A 24,105-nucleotide genomic window follows, 5' to 3' on the forward strand; every position below is an offset into this window, starting at 1 on the left:
GCGACCAACTGTTTGTTGTCCAATGGAGCACGGACACAGGTGCTTTCAAAACAGTTCCTCTTGCATTGGATTGTGGACACTATTACCATGGCCTACGAGTCCACTAGGACCCTGGTGCCTGGACACCTGAGGGCCCAACTTGAGGTGTTGCCACATCGTGGACCCTTTTCCAGGGTGCTTCCTTGGCAGACATTTGTATGGCTGCAGTTTGGGCTTTGCTGCTTACATTTGTCCGGTTATACAGATTGGATGTGATGGGACTGGTCCCTTCCAAACTAGTGCTGGCTTCAGTCAAGCTCCAGTAGCCTATGGGTTCTGGCTCCAGATCTCTATTCCCAGTTAGCACATCCTGGATGGAGCTATTTTGGACCATGTTTCCCTTACTTCCTTCCCTTCTAGCACCCACGTGAGCTGCTCCTGGACTTGATGACTGCCATGTTGATGTGTTCCCAGGGTCTGTCCAGCGGCCTTCAGGTACATTGAGGCCACACTGTATATAGTTTATTAATTATTGCATTGTGTTGTGGTGGTGCATGCGTCTTGCCTGTACCAATCTGTATGTATATACTATATATCCTGTTGTTTGAATCCTGTGTCCCCTCCATTATTTGCTGCGACAAAGAAGAGTCGTTACAATACTATGTATAAGACAGCAGTATTATGGCCTGTCCTAGTGCTGCTAAGTAGACTGGAGAGCCACTGCCGCTGTTTCCAGCAGATGGCACTCTAACTGCCGTTGCCCTGCATTAACTATGCTAACCGGCAACTGCTCCTGTGTTACACGAGAGGTGCATGAGCTGGCTCCTTCACCCTGCGGTGTATATAGTTAGTTTGCACGACATTGTAAAATATAACAGCACAGTGGAGCTGTCTGCTCTGTACTGTTCAGTTCAGGATGCTCCTGTGCTGTGCATGAATGTTCCTGCTGCCAAGCTGTATATATTGTTGTGTTCAGCTTGGTTACTCTAGTTATTATTATTATTTTATTATTATTATTATTTCTTGGCAGACGCCCTTATCCAGGGCGACTTACAACATAAGTGCAAAAATACAGAGAAGTACAAGGCATCAATCATTACAAATTCAACTTAGCTAAAACATAGCAATTCAAAATAATACATTTTACAAATTCCAATTTACAATTTACACAAGTACAGTAAGAGACTTCCTACGTCCTGGACGGTGAAAGCTAAGTGCTGTCAAGATGTAAGGTTACAGACGAGGGCTACGGGAAAGGGAGCAAGGAGGAAAACAATCAAGAACGCGAGGAGCATAATAAGCTGAAGTGCTATCTAGCAGGGATAGAGGACTAATATTACAAGTGCTGTCAGAAGAGATGCGTCTTGAGTAAGCGCCGGAATGAGGTCAAGGACTCTGCTGTTTTGACTTCGGTGGGCAGGTCGTTCCACCACTTAGGTGCCAGGGATGAGAAGGAGCGGGCTCTGGAGGAAGGAGAGTGGAGAGGAGGCAGAGTTAGCCTTCTGGCACTGGAGGAGCGCAGTGGTCTGGAGGGGATGTATGGAGAGACGAGTGACTGAAGGTAGCTTGGTGCAGTGTGGTCAAGACAGCGGTAGGTGAGGGTCAAAGTTATGTTATAGTTATGACTAGCCAGTTGTGTAGTATGTTGTTTTTCAGTGGGTCTGTGGCCTGCAGGAGCAGGGGTCAACTGCCAAGATGTTGTGTGGAGAGCACAAGAGTTGTACTATTGCCCTGCGCTGTATATTGTGCAAGTAGATTGTGGCCTCACAGTAGAGCAGTCAGCCTTGCTATTGTGTAAGCGGAGGTCATAAGAGTTGACCGCTTTGTATATGCTGGTTGTAGACTGGTTGTAGAGTGTGACTGCGGTCCTCGCTCCTGGGCAGTCCAGGTGTAGGCCGGAGGGGCCTCTATGGCTCCTGTCCAGAGTTGTGTTGCCGAGGCCCACTAACGGTTGCTTCAACACAGGCTTGCTTATCAGCTAGCTGCCTCCTCTCTTGCAATGGTTTTGTTATACAGTTACCCCTCACCCTTGGGCAGTGCTTCTGACTTGAAAGATAACGATAGGTTGGGAATGCAACCCCGGTTATCTGAAAAAGGAAATACTGCCCAAGGGTTGCAAGGTCACGTGGGAGTCCTAGCTCCCGGCAAAAGAGTAAGATCCTGTACAGACATCACCTTTTATACAAACAGGAAATGGGAAGGGAGCTGTTTGAGTGATGTGCGCAGGGGCCAATGGCTGCTTTGATAAAGTGACATTTCGATTGTGTTCCTTTGGAAGTGCACAGAAACCCCTCCCCCTTGGGCAGTGCTTCCTTTTTCAGATAACCGGGGTTGCATTCACAACCTATCATTATGTGTACTGGGAAGGTCATTGTTTTTTTACGAAGTGATGTGCATTGCTTTACAGTGACAGCTCAAGGAGTCACTGTCAATTGGAATAGGCCTACTCTACTAAAATGTTGATTTTAATGTTGATTTGCTCTCAGATCCATCTTTCTTCTACTCAGAAATATAACCATGCTCAAATATATGTCTGTAGCTTGCGGGGGGGATTTTTTTTACAAATGTTTTTTTTAACTGGCCCTAAGTTTCAGTCATTCTTTATTTCAATAAAGACACAGTAACACTGTCCTACATTAGTGACTTTCTGAAGTGGTAGAAAGAAATTAGGGTCACACTTTACAATAAGGTACTGGTATAACTCACAAATTAATATATTCATACTATAGGATTTAAACAACAATACATAATGAGTTCTAGTGTTGAGCACATGAACCCTAACCCTAAAACCTAACCCTAACCATGTTATACATGTGATTAACATAAGAACTCAGAAGAAGTGCATGACATATTCATGTGTTTATCCTGTGGTATTCATATATTAATTAATGAGTTATACCGGGTACTTATTGTAAAGTGTGATCAAAATGGGTAATTATTTAGTTTATTAGTATTTTTGAGAACAAATAGAACACTATTCTTTTTTTTTTACATTCTTACTCACCATTTTAAGGCACTTTAAGTGATTTGTGTTCACAGTGTGGAATAGGTTTTAGCTGAAGTCTTTTTAAACATTTATTAAAAACTAGTCTGAGAACATTGTTTTGTTGTGCTGGGCCTTTTGTTATAATACAGAAAATCAATAGAAAAAGCCATGTTTAGATTTAACTCTTTATTTAGAGTTTAGATTTAACTCTGTATTACAACTTTTTTTCTTGTTACAATTTACATATTTAATATCTGCTTGCAGAATATCAGCAAACTCAGTGTTATATATAACAATTGTATCATTAATTATTTATGAATTCAGATAATTCACAAAAGCAACACACTATGTTGGATTCCAGAATTCCAAAATTCTTTACAAAATTCCTGTTCATAAAACAGAATACAATTCACTTGCATGACATAAATATTAAAATAAAACTCTGCTCAATATAAATATTCATAAAATACTTCTGTAATTACATAGATGTAAATAATATATAAAAGTTTTTATCTTATATCCACAATATCAAATATAATGAGTAATTTTGTTGGGTCACATTCCACCCCACAATAATACATTACTTAAACGTAGAAAATAACAAATAAAATATGTCTTACATTATAAAAGAAGATCAACATTGTTTCTTGCAATTGCTAAATACATAGTATGTGACTAGAGTAACAGACAACAGTGACATGAAAAAGCTTGAATAACTGATTTCCTTCATTGGTGATCTTTCTGCCAGGAGTCTATAAAACAATTTTTTCCACCTTTCTCCTAGAAAAAAAAAATGATTTTAATAACAGTACTTTATCTAATTTAAAGTTTAACAACACTGTCAATGCTTGTACAACCAATCAGAACTGGTGTGCCCAAGTATAATTGAGGACTGTGTCTTCATATCTCGTATATGTATACATGGCTGAAGTTCCATACTTCCAAATATGCTGTAAAGCTAAATGTATGAATCTAGATGCAAAGACTCTACAATAGCAAATGTCACTATGAAAAAATATTATAATTATTATTGCTCATATTATTGTGGTTATTGTCTTTGTGTGCTGTGTAGATACAGTCACCGAACTACAATCTATGTTTTGGTGTGTTAAACAATAACAAATTAAGCAGTATACTTACTGCAAGCACTGAATTCTGGCCATTACCCAAGTTTTTGATGGATCATAGCAAAGGGTTCTGCCTCCAACTGTGTGGAACCTGTAGTTGAACACATTGATAGGGTGTTAGTAATTCAGTAAGTAACAATACGTTTATATATATATATATATATATATACATATATATACATACATATATATACATACATATATATACATATATATATACATACATACATATATATACATATATATATATACGTATATATATATATATATATATATATATATATATATATATATATACGTATATATATATATATATATATATATATATATATATATATATATATATATATATATATATATATGTACATATTTTAAATCTCAATGACCACTTTAAAATAATATGCACGGCATGTATGTAGTTTTGGACGAATGCAAATATTTTAAATACTCTCATTTTGTCATTGTTGTTGCAGTGAAATAGTTTACACCTCTCTTTTAATGTGCTTGTCTGTGTTTTTTGTGGGCCGTGTTTGCAACTGATATGCTGCAGAACTCTGTAAACAATCTTATAAATGAGTCTAGGTGTTGAGAATCTATTGTACCATTATTATACACACCCACACCGTCTTTCTGTTTGTTTGAAAGGGAAGTTCAGCTCATTGCTCTACACATTTGTAAGACAGGCTATTCATTCGGACTATATATAATTGATTCCATTTCAAATGTGTCAGACTACGAAAACATGATGACTTACAAAATCGCATCCATGTTGCAGTTTTCTGTCATTGACTGAATTGAGTAACCCTTAATCCGTTTGCAGGGTAAAGGATTCTTTGAATACGAGAGACAACAGTATGACTGACCTAAAAAAAAATACAAGAAAAGTAGAAAGGAACTTTAGCAACAGGTGCAAGCGTAACATTAATTAATAATAATAATTATTATAATAATCACTTTTTGAAAACAACAATTACATGTAGTTTGATTTATATGATCAGTAAAAGTATATATGTAAAATATAGAAAATATTAAGTATTTACCCTAAATATTGATATCTGTTTAAGCTAAATATGTATTTGTATCTTAAACTTACCTGCTTCTGTCCGTATGGCAAACAAGCTCAGAGTCAAAAGTCCCAGCAGTGCCAGTGTGAAGGGATTATTTCTTGCCATTGTATTGAGTGTTTCAGTAGAGGTTATAATTTAATTTGATAATTAGAAGTGTTGCTATGAACTTACCTAAGCTGAGGCCACATCTTATATAGGCTTACAGTTCAGGCCGGAATTTCCACTGCTTTCAAAAAAAGGTTCTCATTTTTTCGTTGTGGAGCTTCTGTGACAGAAGGCGAGTAAATGGAAATAGAATGCCCCCTAACTTCCTCCTGTAATGTTTTTCCACATGCATGTAATTGGTATTTGAACAATGAAAAAAAAAATTTTTAATTTTACTCAGGTGTTTAACAGAATCACAAGAAAGTGATCTCCACACAAATCACAGATTTATTTATATTTCATATTTTGTTTAAGAATCTTTAAGAATATTTAATATACTGGTCCTCCCAGTGTTTTTGTTATATTTTTTACCAAGCAGGTTCAGTACTTGACTGGAACAGTAATTAATACAATACAGACTGGTGATAGCCAGCTGCTATACAATAATCAACAAATACAATACTGAAATGCATTGTTCTGAATGCATTTAATAAAGTTTTCAAATTTGAATGAAATGTTGTTGCAAAGTGACCTTTACGTCTATCTGTAAAAAATTACATTTCTTCCCACAGTACAAATACAATTATTGAGGGGTTCCAATGCAGGATTCCTATAGAATAGTTAATGTTAGCCTAAAATAAATCCCAGAACACAGTTCAATATAATCATAGTGACAAACGTGATAAATGCATAAGATAGAAAACTAACACATCACATTAATTCCAATTTACAGCATACTCATAAGTCAGAAAGTTAACATAGTCTATTGGACCGAGAAACATTTGGGCTTCACACACCTGTCTGGTATATATTTTGACCAGTTCTTTATTTAGCACAGCAGTTTGGATACCTAGCTGGAAATTAGTGAGATTAAAATATTTGGATAAAACAATTGTATAGCAAAAGGAAGACCTTTGGAGAAACTCAAAACCATTGGAATTTGCTGAAACAAATATAAATTGACCTTTTTTTCTTTCAAGGGCTTCCATGGTTCCCCTTTACTATGTATTCAAACTGGTTTTAAATAAATACATACATAAATAAATAAATAAATAAAAAGGTCACATTCTATATCAGAACAGTAAAAATCCCTTTGCTGTAATAGTTAATCTTCCCATTGTCTAATATTTGTTTTGTATTCCTATGATTTTATACTTACATATTGGTCACTTCTTCTCCAGAGTCTCAGACAATAGATGCATGTCATAATCAGGTCTGTCAAACAGAGGTATTTAAGCACCTTATTTACAAACAGGATATTGGTTATTAAATCTTTTCACACTACACAGTGCTTTTAATTGCAATTACAGCAATGGAACCGATATATATATATACACTCACCTAAAGGATTATTAGGAACACCTGTTCAATTTCTCATTAATGCAATTATCTAACCAACCAATCACATGGCAGTTGCTTCAATGCATTTAGGGGTGTGGTCCTGGTCAAGACAATCTCCTGAACTCCAAACTGAATGTCTGAATGGGAAAGAAAGGTGATTTAAGGAATTTTGAGCGTGGCATGGTTGTTGGTGCCAGACGGGCCGGTCTGAGTATTTCACAATCTGCTCAGTTACTGGGATTTTCACGCACAACCATTTCTAGGGTTTACAAAGAATGGTGTGAAAAGGGAAAAACATCCAGTATGCGGCAGTCCTGTGGGCGAAAATGCCTTGTTGATGCTAGAGGTCAGAGGAGAATGGGCCGTCTGATTCAAGCTGATAGAAGAGCAACTTTGACTGAAATAACCACTCGTTACAACCGAGGTATGCGGCAAAGCATTTGTGAAGCCACAACATGTACAACCTTGAGGCGGATGGGCTACAACAGCAGAAGACCCCACCGGGTACCACTCATCTCCACTACAAATTGGAAAAAGAGGCTACAATTTGCACAAGCTCACCAAAATTGGACAGTTGAAGACTGGAAAAATGTTGCCTGGTCTGATGAGTCTCGATTTCTGTTGAGACATTCAGATGGTAGAGTCAGAATTTGGCGTAAACAGAATGAGAACATGGATCCATCATGCCTTGTTACCACTGTGCAGGCTGGTGGTGGTGGTGTAATGGTGTGGGGGATGTTTTCTTGGCACACTTTAGGCCCCTTAGTGCCAATTGGGCATTGTTTAAATGCCACGGCCTACCTGAGCATTGTTTCTGACCATGTCCATCCCTTTATGACCACCATGTACCCATCCTCTGATGGCTACTTCCAGCAGGATAATGCACCATGTCACAAAGGTCAAATCATTTCAAATTGGTTTCTTGAACATGACAATGAGTTCACTGTACTAAACTGGCCCCCACAGTCACCAGATCTCAACCCAATAGAGCATCTTTGGGATGTGGTGGAACGGGAGCTGCGTGCCCTGGATGTGCATTCCACAAATCTCCATCAACTGCAAGATGCTATCCTATCAATATGGGCCAACATTTCTAAAGAATGCTTTCAGCACCTTGTTGAATCAATGCCACGTAGAATTAAGGCAGTTCTGAAGGCGAAAGGGGGTCAAACACAGTATTAGTATGGTGTTCCTAATAATCCTTTAGGTGAGTGTATATATATATATATATATATATATATCTCATCACCATCTGCCCATATCAATCCACTGGCTGGATGAAGGTCTCTCCAAGATGTTTCCACTTGCTTCGATCTACAGATTCCCTTTTCCAAGTCAGATCTGCAAAGCTTATTTAATCTTCCCATGTCTTATGTGATCTTCTTCTAGGTCTTTATTAATTTCTTTGGATCTAGCTTCTTTTGCCCATCCTTGTTCTGTTCTTCTTGCAATGTGTCTGGCACATTGCCATTTTAACATTTTCACTCTTTCACTGAAGTCACATATTTTGGTTTGTCCTCAGATCCATTCATTTATTTTTCTAACTCTTGTTATTAATCTAAGCATACATCTTTCTATTGATCTAATACATTTCTCTCCAGACAAAAGGTATATCTCCTTTCAACAGCGTGCTGTTTCTTCCAAATGCCCTACATAACATTTTTGCTCTACTTTTAATTTATTCCATAATATCTCAATCTGCAATGATCTGTTGTCCAAGGTAGAGATAACCTTTAAGTTCTTCAGGTATCAGTTGATCTACTTCAATTTTGTTAGATTTAACAAAGGTGTTAAACATGACTTTGGTTTTACTCAGTTTCATTTTAAGTTCATCTGAAACTACAATGCTGTGTATTAGGGACTGGGTTTAAAACTTTTCAATAAAAAAAAAAATACTCCTAGGCCTACATCTACTACTTATAATAATAATACAAGTAATTGATGTCTTTATTATTATAGAAGACACATCCATCTAGAATAATTCACATTCAAGAAGGAACGGTGAACAGGTAAATGATGCAAAGCTTACGTTTTGTTAATTAGTTTACTTTTGTTCTTGTTGTATCGAATAGAACAAACTGTAACTGAATGTGGACAAAACTATTCTATAACATTATTTACAGCAAATACATCCCAAAGGGTGCAGCTAATGTGAAAGGGAGTGCATGTCCCAAAATGTAAAACAAATGAAGTATTTATGATCTAACTACAAATTTAGTTTTTGCTAAACCCAACACACAGTTCTCTTCATAAAGCTCCACCTTCATCAATGATTGCCATTCAATATACCCAACTTCAATCACTAAAACTCAACACTATTAAGGAACTCTCCTCAAGGTGCAAACACTATTAAGCTTACAGTTTTTCTCAATTGCTTACACACAAAAATTGGTAGTGTAAGCCATCCTCATGAAACCATTTTGCCAATTCCCAGCAGAAAGACCATATACCCCAGTGTATAAACACTAATTACCCTTTTTGCCACATGTCTCTGGTCCATTCACTCTTCTCAGTGTTGCTTTGTTTGCAGAATTGAAAGACAACCAGTTGTTGGTGGTAGACCAAGCATTTATTCTGAGGACCAAGGCAACGCCATCGTGAACATGGTTGTGGTGAACAACCTCATATGGCTCAGAGAAATCCAGAATTATTGAAGACAATTACATTTTCCAAAATATAGAGTCAGCATTTCAACAATTGATTGCATCCTTTGGCACAACCATATGTACATGAGACAAGTGTACCGGGTTCCATTTGAGAGGAACTCAGAGAGCGTGAAAGAGCTGTGTTTCCAATATGTCCAGGTGTTTACATGTATTCCATAATTGTGTGTAAATATCAACTATTGTACTGTGTAGGCTACAGATAACATACATGTTGTGATATAACTGGTTCATGAATGATCCAAGATTCACAAATGTGTTTCTCCCACCATACTCCCCTTTCCTCAATCCGATAGGGGAGTTCTTCTCAGCATGGCAGTGGAAGGTCTATGACAGAAATCCCTATTTACAGAACAACCTTCTCCAAGCCATGGAGGAAGCTTGTGGGGACATTGCTGTGGAGTCCTGTCAGGGATTGCTCAGGCATTCCAGGCCATTTTTCCCCCCACTGTTTGGCTAAGGAAAACATAGCCTGTGATGTTGATGAAAATCTCTGGCCTGACCCTGGTCAGAGACAGGATGCTGACCCAGAATTAACTGTTATTGCTATTACAGTACTGTAGCATACTCTAACCCTCTTACGTAGGTGAAAATGCTCTATGTTTCTTTTTTGTTTGCTTAGCCTTCTTTGTTTTCCACAAATTCCATTTTGGCGAATTTGTGTTGGTGACTTACAGTACATTACTGTGACCACTACAGTGACAAGCATGATTGTTCAACAAGCAATTGCAGTACTGTACTGTAATCTGCTTGAATTGGAAAATAAACATCCTGTAAGAAGGATGGCAGTGGAACATTTATGACCTAATTCCCTATGAACATCGGCGTCGTTAGACCCGGGCTTCCGAGGTAAGCCCCGGGTCTCTTAGTAATAGCCCCGGGTCTTTTGATCCAATTCAGATTATTTCCCCTAACGGCAGACCCCCGAGTCTTACCAGAGAAATCAAAATCAGGATGCTGAGGATAATGAACATACAATGAGCATATACTCTCTTACTTTAGTTGAAGGACTTGGGCTACTTTTGTTTTCCCAACTTTTCTTGACTGCTAGCCAATTCAGTTCTGAAAATTAAATGTATGAAATTTTGGTATTTGTGTAACTTGAGCATACTTCTCTAACAAACTTTCCACCAATTTAAATTTCATTATCTCACATGTGTGTAATGGGTATTCAGTAGGATCAATTTATTTGATGGATTTTGTGTGCCATTTGAAGGCAGAGTTACATTTGGATGGAAGATGACATGTTTTTGAATAGAGTGTTTCATTTTTTCTGAGACTTCTAAGGTTTGGCCAGTATGGCAAGAGTTTTTTTGGTTTGTGTTCATACTTTTGAGAAAATAGAGTATAATTTCAGGAAATGTGTGTAAATGGTTGTGACAAACTGTCAAAGAACTGGAATATAAAGGATTTAGTTATTATATCTATGTATTAAGATGGTAAAATTGTTTTCAGTATAAAGATGTCTAAGTCTGAGAATTTTTTTGATCAAGTGATGTTTCATGTGCTAACAGCAAAGGAAATAAAATGACAATGCAGAGTAAAATATAGCATATTTTTAGCGGAGTTTTTATTTTTTTTGTAACTTGTAGTATCAAATAAGGATACATGTTATACATGCTTAAATATAACAGAATGGTTATATAATGAATTCTATAAGAACTCCATACTTTGAACATAATTCCATTTACAGATGCATCTCAGTTGCTATTGAAATGAAATAATGCAAAAATATTTTGCAATACCTATTACAACATAAAAATGTTTAACGTTTGTTGTATAAATCATTATAGTATCTTAACATTGATACTTTACTTAAGTCCTATTTATAAAACAGAACATCAATTTAGACTTTCATAGTAGATATGAATAAGTATACAATGAAAAACATTTCAATAATAATTTATCATTGCTTCATGGCATGATACCAGATAAGACCATTCATTTTCCCCATCAAAATAATATCTAACTTTAAATAATTAAATAACTGAAATAAATAACCATGTATAAAGCATTAAATACACATACACATATATACATATAGGTCTAATAATAAAGGTAGACTAAAACACAACAAATTATGTATCTGAAAATTTGACATCATTAACATGAATTCCATAACACCATTGTGTTTCGTGTGCCAGGATTTTATCAAGCCATGTTCTCTGCCTTTTTTCTGAGAAAACATAAACAAACAAAAAAACAATCAGTTTTGAAAAACAGCACTTAACATTTTAAGAATACAGTCCATCAATAGTATATCTAGTTGTATTATTGCTCAGGAAAAGATTGTAGAAATACAGCATGGGATGTAAAATCCTCATTCCACTTTATATCCAAAACACAAAAAGTACTGCATATGGAGGCCTTACAAGGTTTGATTTAAAGGAAAATCAAGCATTTTTCATGAAGGAAAAGTGGCATTGGAATATAATTAGTTTTTGCAGAATATATACTTACTTCAGGCAGTGAATTCTCTCCATTACCCAGGCTTTTGAGGGGTCATGGCAGAGGGTTTTGCCCCCATTTGTGTGGAACCTGTAAGTAAACACATTGGTAGAGTGTTAGCATGAGTGATAAACAAGGCAATAGCCACTGAAACATTTGATTTACAACTGGAGAGTGCAAGATTTTTTTTTTTACTTTTAGATTGTTATTTCCTGTATAACTGCACGATTGTGTTGTCCATGCATTGCCTTCATTAAAACAAATCACAGTTCGATTTCGTCACTTAGGGTATTCAGGCGTTTAATTTGCTTTTAAATTGTGCTTTTTCTGTGGTCTTGGGATGCAATGATTGTACTGCAGAACTGTTAACAATCTAGTCTCTGTGCTCAGGAGATACCCACAGAAACACACCGCAGCTATGTGCACATTTGAAACGTAAGAGGCGCAGAAGTGCAAACACGGATTCAGGGGTGTGGAGCTTGCAGGCTTTCTGCTTTCCTGAACATGGACTCGAGATGATCTACTATTAAATCGTACAAATACATCAGATAAGGACAACATGGGCACGCTACTATGAATACCGGACTGAACTAAACTGATACAACTGCTACTGTGTCTGATTGACAGGAATAATGTGAAGACTTACAAAATCGCGTCAATGTTGCAGTTATCCTTCACAGACTGGATCGTGTAGCCCTTGATGACTTTGCACGGCAAGCGATTCTTTGAATACGAGAGGCAACAACTCCCCGGACCTGAGAAGAATAAGAGAAAACACAGGTTGTCACATTTATTGAATTGATGCTTCTTATGATTTATTCACTATACCTGAAAACAAATGCGCTGCAACTAGCCCTTTCTGTACGTTTTCAACACAAAGTAAAAAGCTTATTCTTGGTTAACATGTTCAAAATATACTGTTGTGGTATACTACATACATAGTACATACATATACATACTTGCCCCTCAAGCCACAGAAGTATTGACACGTTTATACAGCATAAGAAACAGAAAATAAAACATACCTGCTTCGGTCTGCAAAGCAAACAAACTCAGAGCCACAAGTCCCAGCAGCGCCAGACAGAAGAACTTGACAGCCATTGTATTGAGTTTTACGGAGTGAACAATTTGACTCTTGCTATAATAAGAGGTCTTTAATCTTCAAGTGTTGTTATGCATTGTGAGCTGATGGGTCTGTCTTAAATAGTTTGCTCCAGTACTTTCCACAATCCAATTTTTGTCATGGGGCATTCCTGCACTTTGTTCCTCTTTTAAAATTTCCACAGTCTATTCTTCCTCCTCCCCCCCAACAACATTAGCCTCATGTGTGACTTTTTTTTATACAATGACGTAATACGAAATCTGAGCCGTGTGGAGTTTATGTGTTTGTTCTTTAACTTTTATCTATATCTCCTTTCAAGTCTGAAAATGTACATGTACAACACTGATTATTATTATTATTATTATTATTATTATTATTATTATTATTATTATTACATCTACCTGAAAAATAATTACAAATCAATGAATATTAGGATTATTGTTGTTTTGTGGTTTGGCAGACATATCTCATTATTTTCAGAAAAAAACAAACATAGATTTCTGTATTTGCACTTTTTTCTTAAATCTGTGCTGACATCAATTCATGCAACATTGAAGAGGAACTCTTCAATTTCATCTTAATTTAATAAATCATCAAGGTTTTCTGTTTGATTCAATGGCTCTGGCTACTTAGATACAGTGACACTTGTTAGATCAAGCATCACATTCACATTTCCTTTACCCTGCCTCAAATACCAGTGAGAGAAAATAAATGCTGAGACATAAAATCAGTATGGTGTGTAAAAGAAATGAAAACCAAAACCACACTCAAGGCAGAATGCTTAATTTCAACCTTAATCAAAGATACAGTCAGATACAATCAATGTGACATTGATATCTTGATATCGGCAATGGTTTATTCAATTTACTACTACTACACTACAGACATATTAAAATTGAATATTACTGTCAAGCTGTGTATAACTGCATTAAATACATTTGAAGTACATGCATCCATTTTTACCAGCTACCAATGTTAGTAGAAAACCAAAACTTGATTAAATACGTTAGTGTAGGTGAATGTAAATTAACAGAAAAATAACTACATAAAATATATTTTGAACTAAGCAAAACTCCTCCATTTGACAGTGGCAATCACTACCATTTTTAAGGCAGTACAAAAAAAAAAAAGAAAAAAATAGTTTAAAGTGACACAGATGTGAAATGGGGTTGGTCTGGTTACAAAAGGAGATGTCATCACATCTGCATTTAAAAAAAAATTCTATCGATGTGATTCAACACAGAACAAATGTGGGGACTGCAAGGTCCCTGCTCTCCAAAGTGGAACTAAGTTTTTTTCTTTCTCAACACAATATTTCCATTAGTATATAGGTCAGTGAACCAGTAAGAGGACTTGCTGGTATACAATAGATCTATGTATGTATGTATGTATGTACTGTATGTGTGGTGGGAAGGTGTTTAGTGCAGTATAGGAAGTGCCACACATCAGGGCACAACTTAGCTGAATACCCAGGGCACAGCTGCCCCCTGCACAGGTTAGTCACTCAGTTGGATGATGCCAAACAACCTGTTGCAAGGTGTAGATAAGTACTGTGTTGTCTACATATTTTTGCTGGTTGAACAACATTTGCTTGTATGAGAAGCATCTTTGTATTTTGAACTTTGGCATGTGACACTGACAGCGAACAGTGTTTAAAACCTTGTAATAAATGGACAATTGCTCTGCTTATGACAAAACACCTACTATCGGTGTATGTAATTCCCTGTAGCACTGTGGTGAAGTCTGTAAATAAAGATTTTACAGAGGAAGGCTGCTTTTCATAACCAACATAACCATAACCATTCATAAAGTTGAATCTGTCTTCAGGAAATTACTGTTAGAAATGCTGGGGTTTCAGCTAAAAACATAATGACGCAATATGGACCTAACAGACCTTTCATGTTTTAAAATTTTCTATAACTTTTCAAATTGTTCAGCACTATGTGGATTCAAAAACTTCCACGGTCTGTGGGCATGAGGAAATGAGAAGCACCTACTGTTTTAACCTACTGTTTAGTCGTACATTCAGCTGACATCCTAGCTGAGTGTCAGGTTTAAATCTTAAATCAGTGAGAGTTACGTAACAAGTGTTTTGAAATTTAACCAAAAGCAAACACAATTGTTCTGTCAAGAGTTTGACTGATTGGCTAGAGCTTTAGATTTCAAGGTGTAAAGTCTGCAAGGTAGTATTTCATGCAGTTTTTCTTGTTTGGCATGTATACCGTTGGGAAATTCAGTGACAGACAGATTACTTCATTCGATATCAATTATCCTGGAGGCACTGGAGCTGAGCCAAAATTATGTTGGCTTTTAAAAACATTGTTTTAGAAAATATACAAAAAGACTCTTGTATTGTATTGTATTGTATTGTTAATATAGTATTTTGTTTCAATTAATATTACTTCCTCTAAGATCATCTACAGGTGGGTTAAGATCAGTTCAATGCAACATTGTACAGAGTGTTAGTAGAGTTTTCTGTGTTTTCTTAACATATTTTATTATGGTTTGAGAGCATACATTTTACGTTTGTGTTCATGTTTATTCGGTTTATTTTTACTAATCTAAGCATTTGTATGGTGCTATGACGTTATCAGAGTTATTCATACCTTTATATCTATTCAATGTGAAATACAGCTCCGGAAAAAATTAAGAGACCACTGCAAAGTTTTCTTAAATCAGCATCTCTACATGTATGGCAGTCATTCCATTCCATTCATATTTGTATTTGGAATTTGAGAGAAATGTTGTCAGTAGTTTATAGAATAAAACAAAAATGTAAATTTTACTCAAACACATACCTATAAATAGTAAAACCAGAGAAACTGATAATTGGGCAGTGGTCTCTTAATTTTTTCCAGAGCTGTACAATAACTCTGATTTTGTTATAGCTTTGCTATATATTACATTTCTTATCAAATGTGGTTTCCATTTTGTTATAAACTTCAATGTTAAATATCTGTTCTGATGCTTCATACAGAAACTAATGAAGGTTTTGAAAATAGGGTTCTCCATTTGTGGTCCTGGAGGGCTCAATAACTCTATTTAAACAATAACTGTGCTGTAGTACTGAAGTTCCACTAGATTTAACATGAAACAAAATGCGTAGAAAAATATCAGGATTGGGGCTCTACAGGACCAGAACTTTTGAAGAAGGTGCATGTGGATGTGAATGGGCAGCCCTGTCTTAGTGCTGGTTTGACAAACAATTTGTTTTCATCGAGACCCGTACACCTTCCAACATGGCAGTGCACATGCTTCTGTGGCTTGTTTCTGCTTGCATTCTGTGAAAACTCTATTCCAACTGTTATCACCTCTGCATCTTCTATTTACACAAAACCTGGTTTCAATGGATTGTCTCAGTCACTGATGAGGTGACAGTGGGTAACACGTGGTGGTTGAACATCCTCCCTGACAATAATCAACCATTTAGACTGCATATCTGCATGCAATAAAACATCATTTGTGGGCACCTGAACAAAGTTTTGTGACTTTTGATCATGGGCTGGGGCTCCAATATAAAAATCTAAATAATACAAACACTGATGAGGGCTGCTCTCCTTGCCATTTTGTCACAAAGTCCAGACCCACTGGCAAGGTGGTAGTGAGGGGCAACATGCGTCTTGCACCCACATCCAAGGCTATGCACTTTACAATACCATGGAAATATCAAGGTCTCAGGTGATTTCCAATGAAATTACACCCACTTTAAGATGTTAAAGGGAAACATTCCCTCAACTTCAATTAGACATTGTAATGGACCATCACAACATATCTATAACCTTTGCCCTTTCAGTCATTATGAGAATGGGAGGTTCAGGGGTTTGGAAGTGTCTCCCTGGACAGCGTTATTACCCAATAAAGCCCCTACTTTAGGAGGAACTGGTCCCTCAAGGGCAATATAGTTGATTATTCCAGGTCAACCTGCAATGATGAAACTGTAATCCATTCCTAAAAACATCCATAGTGATGAAACACTTATTCGCTCACTCAGTGATGTGGTTTTGTGTGACTTTTATATTCTCTGCACAAACACCACTTATTAATGACAACCTCACCCCATACTTTTGACATGATTAGTCAACATGTTTTATGTCATAATTATTTTCAAAGATAATTAAATTAATTTGAAGTAATTGTCTTGGTATGTAATACATTTGTACAGAGTCAACAACTGTTGTCTACTATGACAAGCATGGTACATTATTTAAGATTGTCAGCATATTACATTCAAGGTCTGATTTTTTTAAATTTTGAAATAAAGTCTTCGCCAAATGAAAAGAAATTCTTTGTTATTGTGAAGAGAATTTTGAGGGATTTTTTCCCCTTCTAAACTATGATGGGCTTGTAAAATTCTTTTGTATTTGTTTTTGGCCTGTATTTCAAAACATCGGAAGCATAACTTACATAGTGACACACCTCACAATTGTCTCTTTGAAATATCATGGTGTCTATGTATTGTTTTCAATATCAAACTACATTCATCTGAGATAACTCCTTGGTGAGCTCATCGAGTCCTATTAAATTATTAACATTCTGACATCTGGCAAAAAGATGCTTTTAAACTGCTTTCCATATACATATATACATATATATATATACATATGTACATACATACATTTATACTTCGCTCTGTTTGATATTTTATTTTAAAACACTAAAACTCAAAATCAATTACTGTAAGGTGACATTGGTTTAATGTTAGGAAATATTTATAAGAAAAATACAAAACTGAAATATATTGCTTGCATAAGTATTCAACCCCTGTGCTGTGGAAGCTCCCAGTTTACCCAGATGAAAGAAATTGCTCTAAAGAGGAAACAGTTACCTTACCATTGGCCTCCACCTTTGAACCATTAAAGTTTGCCGTCATATTATCTGGATAAAACCCCCACTATTGAAGGATCATTGGTCAGGCATTGAATCTGAAGGAAAATGAAGACCAAATAACATTCTACACAAGTTAAAGATAAAGTAATACAAATGCATAGATTAGGAAAAGTGTACAAAATAATATCCAAGTGTTTGGATATCCCAGTGTGCACAGTTGGATCGATAATCAGGAAGTTGAAGCTGTATCACACCACCCAAGAAAAGGTTGTCATTCAAAATTCAGTGCTCAAACTAGAAAGACACTTGTGAGAGAAGCCACAGAGGCCAAAAATCACTTTGAAGGACTTAAAGAGTTCAGTGGCTGAGAGTGCAGTAATGGTGCACCAGTCAACCAGATCTGAGCTGTGCATAACAGTGGCCTGTATTGAAGGGTGGAAAGAAAGAAGCCATTACTCAAAATGTACCATGTGAAAGTATGAGAGTGACCCAGCTGCGATGTGGGAAAAGGTTTTGTTGTCAGATGAGACCAAGTTAGAGCTTTTTGGCCAAAACTCAAAGCTCTATGTGTGGTGCAAACCTAACACTGCCCATGCCGCCAGATACACCATGCCTACTGTGAAGTATGGTGATGGCAGCATCATGCTGTGGGGATGCTTCTCATTTTTTTGAAATTGAAGGAAGAATGGATGGAGCAAAATACAGGGAAATACTGCAGGAGAACCTGCTTGATAGGAAATTCACCTTTCAGCAGGACAATGATGCCAAGCACAAGGCCAAAGCAACATTGGAGTGGCTCAAGAACAAAAAGGTGAATGTCCTACAGTAGCCTAGTCAAAGTCCTGATCTCAATCCCATTGAGAATCTTTGGCACTATTTGAAAATTGTGGTCCACAAGTGTCATCCAACCAACCTGCACAACCTGGAGCAAATCTGCCAAGAAGAATGGGCCAAAATCACACACTGTGCAAAACTGGTTACATACCTACCCCAAAAGACTTAAAGCTGTTATTGCAGTGAAAGGTTGCAACATATTTCAGTTTTTAATTTTTCTTACAAATATTTCCCAACATAAAACCAATGTCATCTTACAATAATTGATTTTGAGTATCACCATTAAAAAAAACAAAATCAAACAGGACGACATTTCAATGTATCATTTGTAATTCAGTATTATGAGAGAATTGGTCAGGGGTTCTAATACTTTTGCAAAGCACTGTATATATTTATTTGTCTGTAGTTGATAATGTTGCCCATGACTATCAAAATCATATATTTTGGTTTTCATTTACTCTACATAATTATGTGTGACATCAAAAATGTGTTTTGTATGACTTGGCTTTTAAAACTGAATTTCAGTAACGCAAAATGCAGGAACCCATTTTTATCTAATCTACATTTTAAAGAAGAAAAAAATAATAACAAATTATATATACAATATATAAAAACATTTCATTCCAATAAGAAAATACAGAATGGAAAAAGGGATTTCCTACAATGTCATTTTTAAATTATTATTAATTTTAGGGAGCTGTGCACTGCAAATAGTCTTGTGCTGAATTCGGCATGAATTCATGTATAATACATTCAATATGTTTCCATTTCCACAGTTGGACTGAAATGTGAACTTTTGTAGTATACATCACACATATGTTTTTAAAACTAATAGTTCTTACAAATGCTTTTTCAGACCATCATTTATTCTATATATATATATATATATATATATATGTATATTTAAGCAATATCACACGAGCAAGAGTGCGATATGGCCCTACATCTGCACTGCTATGATTCGCACCGTAGGCACAAGGCCAAGTGCTGAGTGATACACACAGTGAAGTGTCCAAGTGCTGATGGTATCAGACCATCAGTGCTCATGGAACGTCTCTCGTCCAATCAGATTCGAGGACCAATATATATATATATATATATATATATATATATATATATATATAATACCAGGAATACCAGGAAGGAAATACCAGGAAGGAACACATACTATAGTAACGGTAAAGTAATGGTAAAGTAGCTATTAGTTCATATTACTTGTGTAATATATTACAGTATTTCTCCTTTTTAGACATTCTATTATAATACATTTCCATATTGAGATTCATTAAGAAAAAACACCTACACGTACATTTCTATGCAAACTAAATAGCAATATAATAAGTATACTAAACATTAACATGGTACTGTATCATTATTGATATTATGATGTGCTTTTATTTTCAAAAACTAATATCTCAATATAAGTCACATTATTCCTTCCTCAAAGTCACAGGTCTTCATTGATAGTGTGATTCAGTCTCCTTTCTCTGTGCTGTTATTAATCAGGTTTTCTGCTTTGAGTTTGAAAAGAAAAAGACAGGTTAGATTCGTGCTCATTCAGCTATACTGACAGTGTATATGCTCAGACTGACCTTAAAAGTGCCCTGTTTTACAAAAAAGTTTAAACTTTAGAAGTTTTCATGACTTAAACAGGGGAAAGTGTACTTTTCTGAAAACCTATTTTCACATTCTGAATACAATTGTTTATGGAAACAAGTTGTGTAAATACAATCATTGACAGTAGGAACTCACTGGAGATGTACAATACTGTCCATCATCCATTTCTTGTTTGGATCCACACAGATGTCTCTGTTTTTGATCATGTGAAAACTACAAAAGCAGAAAAAAAAATTCCAACATTGTTTGCATGATGTACTTTAATTGAAGCTTACATGCAGATGTTATCATTTATCATTATCAAGTGTTTTTTCCATCACATTGCAACACATCCCAAAGAAATGCAAAGCTCAAAACTATGAAGTTGCTTAATGCCAATTTCTTTATTATTCAGGGGTTTTGCTACAGTTATGTATGTGTAAACTATTAGATTGTTTACTTATAAATACATAGAAAGTATAATGTTGTTTTGCATGGATTAGAATATTGCAGGAATTTCATGATTATTTTTTGTCCATTATGCAAAATACAGCTTTGGACATATTCCTTCCTAACAAGATCTTTACATATCTATCTATATACATACATACATACATATTTACATACAAGCACATATATGTATATGAAGTATTAAATATATGTATATGGAGTATGAAATATACTCACATTATTGCTTCAATGTTGCAAACACCATTCATAATCTGAATGGAGTATCCTTTGATTCAGTCAAATGGTAGGTGTCTTTTTGAGTAGCCAGGACATCAATCTTGCAATGAAAAAAGGAACATTAGCATATTGAATAACCAGGCATTAAATTAAAGCATATGTTATGGTAAAGGCACATCTATTAAGTATCAAAAATAAACAAAACAATACCCCAGGCAATTAATTGACACCCTAAAGTACTAATCTTTTAACTTTAAAAGAAAGCCTTTACAAAAACATTAGAAGTAGCTATTTTGGTTTTAAAGCAGTACAATGTATGTTTAGAAGCCCAAAAGCTTGTTCTCTTGTTCGCTGAACATGTGCAAAATCAACAGCATCAGCACAGCGGCAGAAAACATTTTAAACTGGGCCATCTTCCTGCAGATCTCACCCATAGAACTATCACAGTGTCACAAAGTTTTTGCATATCTCTTTATAGTTGCTTGTGATATAGTTCATGTTTCTGCATTTTTTTCCCACTGCAATCAATCAGCTGTTGCCTTCTGTGTGTAATTTCCCTTACAGTGGTGGATAACCATGGAAAGGGAATAATGTACTAAAGCTGTCTCAGTGGGGTCATTTTGCTTAAAGTATTTCGAAAAAAAAAATAGAAAGAACTAAACTCAGACGAAAGTGGACTAGATGTATTTTTGTATCTTGCAACATCATCTTGTATATTTTTCACATCACATACAATGGTACCATGTAGTAGTCATGTTTTAGATGTAATTCTTCATTTTAAAACCCAGGAAGGAATATGAGTTAAATGTTAATGTTTACAGTAGGGGTAGGAGTTTGAAACTGATCCACTGAGATATGTCTTAAAAAGTGTAAAAAAGTGGTTAGGGCTCTGGACTCATAACAAGAAGGTTGTGTGTTTAAATCCTGGGTGGGGCAGTGCTGTTGTACCCTTGAGCAAGGTACCTCGCTTAGATTGCTCCAGCAAAATACCCAGCTGTGTAAATGGGTACAAATGTAAGTTGCCCTGGATAAGGGTGTCTGTTAAGTGATGATAATGTAATGTTTGACAGGGTCTTTGGTTAAATAAGTTAGTAGCCACCTGCTAAGTTGTATAGGCCAAATTACCTCACCTAATTTACAGTATTTTTGTATATTTTACTCATGTTCTGCAGTGACAAAATGCAGTCACAGAAGCACTGAGCATCCAAGTGTGCAGAGAACCCCCCCACTCACCCACCCACACATAGTCAAATATGATTTTTTTAGGTGGATCATAGCATTTTAAAATAGATCTTGTGTATTTAAGAAACTACACTATTGTTGCTCATGAGATTCCTCGTGTTTCTGCATTGCTTTCCACAAATCAATCAGCCATTACCTTCTTGTGTGTAATTTCCCTTTCAGTGGTGGATACCCATGGAAAGGGAAATATGTAAAGCTGTCTCAGTGGGGTCATTTTGCTAAACAGGGAAATAAATTGGAAAAACTAAACTCAGACTAATGTGGATTAGATTGTTTTAATCTTGCAACATCATCTTGTATATTTTTCACATCATGTACAATGGTACCATGTCATGTTTTAGATATCATTTTTCATTTTAAAACACAAACTTGAATATGAGTTAGATGTCAGAGTTTGCAGTGATCTAAATTATTTTCTGGAAGATAATATGTGATTTAAACTTTTGGTTGTTTCTCTCATGGTTCCCTCATTGTTTGTTTATTTATTTATTTATTTATTTATTTATTTATTTAAACCCTTAAAATACCACAATCCAGTTTATATTGGAACACTCACAAAATATCATAACTCAAATAGAAATAATATTATTTAGGGTAGGGGGTTGAAACTGATTCACTGGGATCTGTCTAACAAAGTGTCTTAACAGGATCCTTGTTTAAGTAGCCACCCAATAAGTAATACAGGCCAAATTGCCTCACCTAATTTATAATATTTTTGTATTCTCTCATGTTCTTGAGATTACAGTGAAAGTATTTAGTACAATTCAGAATTATATGGCTGGATCCTGCAGTCACACAAGCACTGAACTGTGACACACACACACACACACACACACACACACACAGATATATACTTTATTTATTTTTGTATTTTGGCAGGAGGTAGTCAAATATGTTTTTTTGTGGTGGATCTTATCATTTTTAAATGGACATATAAACTATACTATAGTTTGATCAAATAAAGCACTTTTACTTATTTCCTTTTTTATGATGATATATGTATCAAAGTAGTTGGAAGTTTGTTCAATAAAGCTTTTGGAAACTAGGAGTGAATGGATATATCTACAGCTGCAACTGTAGGGGCACTTACAACTTACAACAGGCCTTAGTTTTCTTGCATCTTAGTTGTAGGTTAGAACACAAGGACATGTCGTGAGTTGTTCGCTGGTCACAATTGGCAGAGCCAGGGCTTGAACTGCAACCTGCTGTTAACAAGCCCTTAACTTTACTAAATGGCATTGACACTGTTTTGATGTTCAATATGACTTCTCTCTGTGTAAGCAGTGGCGTTTACGCTATTGGGGGGGAAATTTGTATTTCCTCCAGCTATATGGGTCACACTGAATCAATATGTAAGCAGTTTGATGTTTCTTATTTCCACGCTGTCTCAAATTTCCCCTTTCACCCAACGCTTATGTGTTGTATGTCCCATATTTGGTATTTTAGTATGTGTGAGTGAGGTTTCTTAAAATACTGTGATTGCTTTCTTATTTTTTTATTCAATGAAAATACCACACCCATGAGAAAGTAACTCATCTTTTCTTACTATTCTTGGCTTGGAAATACTCACTCATTATTATAAGTTATTACAGGAAAATATGGTTTGGTGTCCTTATATTGAAATTATAACGATTATAGGGATTTGTTCCTGCTACGGAATTTAAATATATACTGGTACTGTATATATTTCTGGAACTAACTTTTAAGTGCAAACAAGTGTAATATCTATTAATTTCATTATTATTATTATTATTATTATTGTATAATGTTATGTAATAATAATAATAATAATAATAATAATAATAATAATAATAATAATTTAATTATTTAAATGGCATTTCTTCATAATTTCTAGCACTGTTGTGGATGATTATTTGTTCTTGTAAATATGCTAAAAATCTACTAGACCATTTCAAAGGATACATTTTTATCATGTAATCTATGCTGCCTACCTCCTTATCAGTTTCAATACAAAATAATTTCTGTCTTTAAACAGGAAAATAGCTTGAATTTTCACAAATGTATGACTATGGTGTATGTGTCTGAAGCCCTTATTCAAAGT

At 35.6% G+C, this 24,105-nt stretch overlaps 2 protein-coding genes across 2 annotated transcripts; both read right to left on the minus strand.

Annotated features, from left to right (window-relative positions):
• Positions 1-3,182: 3,182 nt before the first annotated feature.
• LOC136754067 (C-C motif chemokine 20) lies at positions 3,183-5,454 on the minus strand. Its single transcript, XM_066710406.1, has 4 exons — positions 5,186-5,454; positions 4,847-4,955; positions 4,106-4,183; positions 3,183-3,745 (listed from the first exon to the last, which is right to left on the minus strand). Exons 1-4 carry the CDS (start codon positions 5,262-5,264, stop codon positions 3,718-3,720), a joined length of 294 nt encoding a protein of 97 aa, XP_066566503.1. The 5' UTR covers positions 5,265-5,454; the 3' UTR covers positions 3,183-3,717.
• Positions 5,455-10,855: 5,401 nt separating this feature from the next.
• On the minus strand, positions 10,856-13,028 carry LOC136753124 (C-C motif chemokine 20). Its single transcript, XM_066708972.1, has 4 exons — positions 12,781-13,028; positions 12,402-12,510; positions 11,768-11,845; positions 10,856-11,483 (listed from the first exon to the last, which is right to left on the minus strand). The coding sequence occupies exons 1-4, from the start codon at positions 12,854-12,856 to the stop codon at positions 11,459-11,461; spliced, it is 288 nt and encodes a 95-aa protein (XP_066565069.1). The 5' UTR covers positions 12,857-13,028; the 3' UTR covers positions 10,856-11,458.
• Positions 13,029-24,105: the final 11,077 nt, after the last annotated feature.

This window comes from Amia ocellicauda, chromosome 7 (genome assembly GCF_036373705.1).
Source record: "Amia ocellicauda isolate fAmiCal2 chromosome 7, fAmiCal2.hap1, whole genome shotgun sequence".
NCBI classification, from domain to species: domain Eukaryota; kingdom Metazoa; phylum Chordata; class Actinopteri; order Amiiformes; family Amiidae; genus Amia; species Amia ocellicauda.

What these genes read in the sequence shown, in the direction of transcription:
- LOC136754067 (XM_066710406.1), bottom strand. Translation starts at nt 5,264, where the DNA reads ATGGCAAGAAATAATCCCTTCACACTGGCACTGCTGGGACTTTTGACT. An exon ending in TGCCATACGGACAGAAGCAG is followed by an intron (nt 4,956 to 5,185) that starts GTAAGTTTAAGA and finishes ATTTTTTTTTAG; the next exon opens with GTCAGTCATACTGTTGTCTC. An exon ending in TGCAACATGGATGCGATTTT is followed by an intron (nt 4,184 to 4,846) that starts GTAAGTCATCAT and finishes GTTCAACTACAG; the next exon opens with GTTCCACACAGTTGGAGGCA.
- LOC136753124 (XM_066708972.1), bottom strand. Translation starts at nt 12,856, where the DNA reads ATGGCTGTCAAGTTCTTCTGTCTGGCGCTGCTGGGACTTGTGGCTCTG. An exon ending in TGCTTTGCAGACCGAAGCAG is followed by an intron (nt 12,511 to 12,780) that starts GTATGTTTTATT and finishes TATTCTTCTCAG; the next exon opens with GTCCGGGGAGTTGTTGCCTC. An exon ending in GAGAGAATTCACTGCCTGAA is followed by an intron (nt 11,484 to 11,767) that starts GTAAGTATATAT and finishes ATGTTTTCTCAG; the next exon opens with AAAAAAGGCAGAGAACATGG.